The sequence below is a fragment of the Vigna unguiculata genome, chromosome 9, assembly GCF_037176805.1.
Source record: "Vigna unguiculata cultivar grain cowpea cultivar isolate G323 ecotype 2 chromosome 9, ASM3717680v1, whole genome shotgun sequence".
Taxonomy (NCBI): Eukaryota; Viridiplantae; Streptophyta; class Magnoliopsida; order Fabales; family Fabaceae; genus Vigna; species Vigna unguiculata.
Window position 1 is genome coordinate 31,223,929 of NC_140800.1, and position 6,222 is coordinate 31,230,150.

A 6,222-nucleotide genomic window follows, 5' to 3' on the forward strand; every position below is an offset into this window, starting at 1 on the left:
AGCACAATGTATAACAAACACATTTTTAATTTTGGATGATATAAGAGGAGAAATTAAATTACGTTACTGTAATTTGTAATAAATATTATATTTATTAATAACTTGATATGAAATATAATTTTTATTTTTCTAACTGCCAAATTCTAATATGTCAAATTTTATTAAAAATAAACAAAAAAATAATATAATAATTTATATTATATATATATATTATATATATTATATATATATATATATTAATGAAGGTATTTTATTTTTATTAATATAAAATAAAATAAAATTTTAAAATATAACATATATAATGGATTACATAGTTCAATCGAAAGTGTTGCAATAAAGTTATCCAATTAAAAATTATCAAAAGCATATTTATAGATTAATTTCAATGTTTATATAAGTTTTTGAAGAATGGTGTGGAGATGGACCAGTGGTGTAGAGAGAAAAGGAAGAAGAAGAAAAATGATAAATTTTTTTTAAAGAAAATGAAAAAAATATAAAAATATAAAAATTTAAGATATATGACACTGATTAAAAGATGTTAATGTCAATCTAAAAAAATGTTCCGATACACCCAATAAATACAACATCGTTTAGGAATCGAGGTTAAGCATAGTATAAATACTTCTTTCTCCATCTACTTTTTAAGGTGTCTTTTAAGGACAAAACTGCGGACAATATTTCTGGAATGTGATTGTTATTCTTAACAATTGCTGCTGGACGGACTAGAGTAGTGGACAATACAATTTTAAATAAATTTAAGATTCAATTGAGTGAAAAAAAATTATAATATATATATATATATATATATATATATATATATATAAAATCAACGTACAAATTAAACCTAATATAAACTACAGCATAATTTCTTTTATAGTATAAAAGTGTTGGCCAATATTTATGTATTTTTCTAAAATTTAAGCAGGGTAACAAAAATGAAAGGCGTTAATTGTTCTAGTAAATATTAACATGCTTTTTGAAAACTTTATCGTAAAAATTATATATTTTTTAACAGAATAAGGGTATCACCTGTTTAAATAGTTCTCAAGAACCTATTTCAAATGTGTCTTTTTTTTAAGATCACCGTTCTTATCTGACGAAAATATGTGTATCTAGATGCTAGTCGTTAATGATAATTAAAGTTAAAAGAAAAATGAGAGAGTTGACTATCACAAGAGTATTGTTATTAAGTTGTCCTAAATAGCTGATTTTTCTTGGTAGTGTTACTAAGTTTTTGTTACCTTTATATCGGTTTTGACTTTCATACTCTTCACCTATTTTCTTGCGTAGAACGAGTAAATTGAGAGGCTGTTTTGACTTTAACTTAAATTCAAAATATCTAGTAATCTTGAAATTTTATTTACCAATTTCCTACATAAAAATATTTTGAAGTATTATCCTTCTACTTACAGGAGTCTTAATTTTATTTATTTATTTTTCTTTCGTTGCGTTAGCTTGTTTAGTAGAGATAATAGTATTTGACTAGAGTTTATTTTCCAATCATTCATAAGTTAAAAACTCGTAAAGAAAAAGGAATATTTCTATTTATATATACTAATCGAAGTGATTTACCTCAAATCAGAAAAAAAAAAGTCATTAACCTCACGTAAAACGAGTTTACTTTTTTTTTTTGAATAAATTATTCTGCTGTGAAATGAAAATTTACATGATGACCGAACTTGTAGAGAGTGATTATATTTTTTAGCATCTATCATAAATTCATTTAATTTGGTTTAGATAACAACCGAACTTCTAAGTGTAGCACATAAATACAACCTTAATATCCACCAAACTTTCTTACAGCTTTTCCTTATCTTCTAACTTATAAACAGAGGAATATATATATATATATATATATATATATATATATATATATATATATATATATATATATATATATATATATATATATATATATATATATATATATATATAAAATAACACTTTTAATATTTTTTAAAAATATTCATGAGAATACAAGTAGAAATATTACAATAAAATAAAGTATAAGTTTTATATGATTTAAAAGGATTTGTGCTCTCGTATGATTTAAGGATTATGTTTTATGCTAATTTAATAGTTATTTTATATCGTAGTGTTTAAAATTTCACCATATTCATGATTTTCTATATTATATTTATATTTATATTGATGTCCAATGTCAAGAGTTAAATTTATATTTATAGTCTTGCACAATGAGACGAACAAGTTTCGTCTTTTTGTTGGAAAAGTGTATGTATTTAATATTTAATTGTTTTTCAAACAAGATTGTTTCTGAAAAAAAAAAAAGAGTCTAAAAACCAAAGAAGGAATTAAATGTCATTTTAATTTTTGCGAATGTTCTTATTCTTCCCAAGAGAAACATTATTTCTTCTTAATATATTTTTATAAAAACTAAAGAAACCACATAATACGTTCTCATAAACAAGAGTTTAAAAAAAGTGTAGAGAAAATAATTTTATTGAATGAATAAAGTGAATACTTCTTTTATGATGTGAACATTTAACCCATCTCCTTCTGGATAAGGGTTTGTTCATATTTAAGTGATGTGAACATTTTCAACAGGAATGTAATGTGAACGTAACAAGTGTGCATACTGCATACATGCATTTATTGATCTACTTGCATGGGTTCATAATGCTAAGCTTCTTCTGTAATGTCGTTTCAGAAAAAAAAAAAAAAAAGAAACCCACTTGGTGGGGCTTTGTGTTAATTTCATCCTAGTCCAGAAGATACCCTTTAGGAAATGGATGGACATAAAAAGAGGATTTTGGAGACAAATTGATAAAACTTTCGTGCATTACCAAACATGGTACCTTGGTGGGTCATACCGAATACTAAATTTAGTGTTTGGATATATCGCTTTTAAAATCTCACAAAAAACAAAATATAAGCTCTTTATATATTTCAAAAATATCAAGTAAAACATTGTAATTTTTTCTCTGACTAGATATTTTGATTTAAAATGAAGGACTTTAGGAGTAAAAAAAAAAAAAAAGTCAAATAGTACAAAAATTGTCTTACACTTACTATATTTATTTGTAATGTCGGCTGATACATGTATTACTTTTTCTTCACTTTTGTAATGCCGACTAGCAGGAACTGCCGGTGGAGGTTTTCTCCACACACAGCACTTGCGCCGGCAACTTTATGCTTTCACATTTTACATTTTCTATGGTAGTTATTAAAATATAAAGTATAATATGTTCTTAATTTTTTTAATTAATGAATTTGCGCATCTTAACTGTGTGACGCAAAAGTTACAATAATATTTTAATTATTAAATTTTGATAATTTTTTTAACGTTATTAAGTAATATTTTTTAAAAAATTTTAAAATATTAAAAATGAGAAAATAAAAATATAAAAAAAATATTTAAAAAATATAAAAAAATGTTAAAATTTAATATTGAGAAAATTATTTTCGGACGAAAAAATTAGGAGATAAAGAAAATGGAAGGAATTATTCAAACCGCTTTATATTTAATGTAATAAATAGGAATTATTGTGTTATTACAGTTACTTGGTAAATAAGGAGAGAAGTTGTACAGGTGTGAGACGTTCAATATATCACCACCGACTGACTCTCGTATGGCGGCGCCTGCGAACACTTTGGACCTTTCCATCGTTTCGTATATATAAGAAACAACTCAACGGGGTTGTGGGAACGAAGGGGTGTTTCTTCATGCACAAAACCTAATCCAACTGTCTCTGATTTTGTTCATTTAAGGTGGCGAATCCAGGAGAGAAAAACCAGGTTGACAAGAACAACGACGGAGGGATGATGATGAACACGCATGCATTGTCAAGGCTGTTTCCGGGTTTGAATAGGGAGAGAGAGATGTCTGCTATGGTTTCAGCTTTGACCCACGTTGTCACCGGAGAGGTTCCAACACCCACTGATTCTACTTTTCTCCATCATCATCATGCTGTTACACCACACGTGCCTTCTTCTGCTTCTACAACACCCTCTTTACCTTCTTCATCTCATTATGTTCCTGCCACCTCTTCTCACAAGAGACCTAGGGAACAAGACGCACCGTGCTTCTCTCAAGCCTCTTCTATGCCAAGAAGTAAGCACCATGTTCAAATCTTCAATTTTCTTCAATATCTTCTTTAATTGTATATTGTAACATGGAATAGAACAGTAAGATTGGTGCAGTGTAATGTGTGTTATTTTGTTTTTGGTTACCGCCTAACGAGATACATGGGAATGAATGAATACAGGTGGAGAATGTTCAAACAATTCGAGAAGCAGGATAACAAGGGAAATGGGAAATGCTGTGTATGAATATAAGACGACGGAGAATGTTAGAGGGGACGAAGAGAGGAGGAAATACAGAGGAGTGAGGCAGAGGCCGTGGGGGAAATGGGCGGCGGAGATAAGAGATCCGTTCAAGGCGGCGAGGGTGTGGTTGGGGACGTTTGACACGGCGGAGGCAGCCGCCAGAGCATACGACGAAGCTGCTCTTCGATTTAGAGGAAACAAGGCCAAACTGAACTTCCCGGAGAATGTCACTCTCCGGCAACCTCAGTTTAGTGTTTCCAATTCTCCCACTTCTCTTGTGTCCATTTCAACGTCGACGGATCCAGTTGTGCATACTCCAACTTTTCTCCCCTCTCAAGGTGCCACCGATGTTTACCAGTATTTTCAGCTCTCGGGCTTCCCCACCACCCTTTATGATGATAGGACTCTAGTCACGTCTTCCATGGCTTCTCATCTTCACTCTTCTTCCTCCTCTTCTTCTTCTTCTTCTGCCTTTGTAACTTCTTCTCAGGACACTTCACTTTCTTCCTTTTATTCTAGCCAGATACCACCTTGGTCAGCTTCTGCTCCTAGCTCTTCTTCCTCCGGATGATTTATCTTTTAAGTCTGTCTGTATTTATCTTTCATTATACGTCTTCATGGATTTTTTTTAAGCCATTATAGCTTCATCTCTTCTGTCTGTAATTGCATTGTCGATCCCGTTCTGATTCATTATTTTGGCTGACGATGTTTATGGAGGAAAATAAATCGCCATGTTTGAACAAGACTTGAGTAAAGTTTAACAGCTTCATTTCATGATGAACTTGACACATTTTTTTAGCTACACTGAATTTCAAGATTTCTTCATCATACAATGTCATTCTAATAAATCCCTCGACTAATGTCGAAATTATACCTGTTGTTTTAATTCTTTATTTATCAAGTTTTGTATTTTAATTCGTGATTTTGCAAAGAGTCATTTATTTAATTTTCTGTTCCACTAAAACTAAGGCTTTGAAGTGATTGATGTCTTAATGCAAAAGGAATAAAGAAAACAATATTTCAGGCACAATATAAGGTAGAATCTATATGAAGTTAAAAGCTAATAACTCTTCTGACATTGCATGTTAATAATGTTTCGAGAGAAAAGTGCTTTGAAATTTAATGGTTTAGCCTTTAATTTCTTACTAGAATGGCAGCATCTTCCTGATCTAGCAAATTCTTTTCTTCCTTTTAATTATTATACAGAAGTCGTTATCACAATGAGATTCAAACATTCATTCGGCGGATTATTATATTCACCTTGTTGAATTTAGAATTTTCGTTCAAACAACCTCTTGGTGAAATGGTCCAAATGCCTCCTTTAAACACTAGTATATACAAATATGCAAGTTAAGGTAAGATGAACCACACACCAAAGTTTAAAAGGAACAAACCATCAATTTGACTGCAACCATCCTGAGGTTTGACTACCATGGGATATATTCAACGTTGCTCGACTACGTAAGCATCAATTTGTTGGCAAAAAAGTTCACAAAGTAAAAATTAAGGGGCAGAACATACGTACACACGTGAAGATCATTAAAAACAGGACAAGAATTTAGTGTGAACCAAGGTTGGCAGAGCCTTACTATTATAATGCTTCCTTGCGTCTGAGCAAAGTAACTCGAAAATAAATTTCATTTTAAAGCTTCCTTTTTTATCTCTATATACACGTCCCTCTCACAACCCAGGAGAGAAAGTACTATGCACACTTAAGCCACACGTAAGAGCTCAGTGGCGTGTAAAACACCGAAAACAATGATATGTTGTGCAAGTAACATAATGGTTCAAGCAACTATAACTTTTACACCAACATTGACTCAATCGTTAATTATGAAGTTTAATTATTATTTGAAAAAATGACACCAGCGTTTATGTTGAGTAATTGCATAGTCATATTTTGACCTTTTTTACTCGAGATGCACGGACCCCAGG

At 30.5% G+C, this 6,222-nt stretch overlaps 1 protein-coding gene across 1 annotated transcript; it reads left to right on the plus strand.

Annotated features, from left to right (window-relative positions):
- Window positions 1–3,546: 3,546 nt before the first annotated feature.
- Window positions 3,547–5,030, plus strand: LOC114162824 (ethylene-responsive transcription factor ABR1-like). Its single transcript, XM_028046802.2, has 2 exons — window positions 3,547–4,072; window positions 4,227–5,030. Exons 1-2 carry the CDS (start codon window positions 3,781–3,783, stop codon window positions 4,856–4,858), a joined length of 924 nt encoding a protein of 307 aa, XP_027902603.1. The 5' UTR covers window positions 3,547–3,780; the 3' UTR covers window positions 4,859–5,030.
- Window positions 5,031–6,222: the final 1,192 nt, after the last annotated feature.

What these genes read in the sequence shown, in the direction of transcription:
- LOC114162824 (XM_028046802.2), top strand. Translation starts at nt 3,781, where the DNA reads ATGATGATGAACACGCATGCATTGTCAAGGCTGTTTCCGGGTTTGAAT. An exon ending in AGCCTCTTCTATGCCAAGAA is followed by an intron (nt 4,073 to 4,226) that starts GTAAGCACCATG and finishes GAATGAATACAG; the next exon opens with GTGGAGAATGTTCAAACAAT.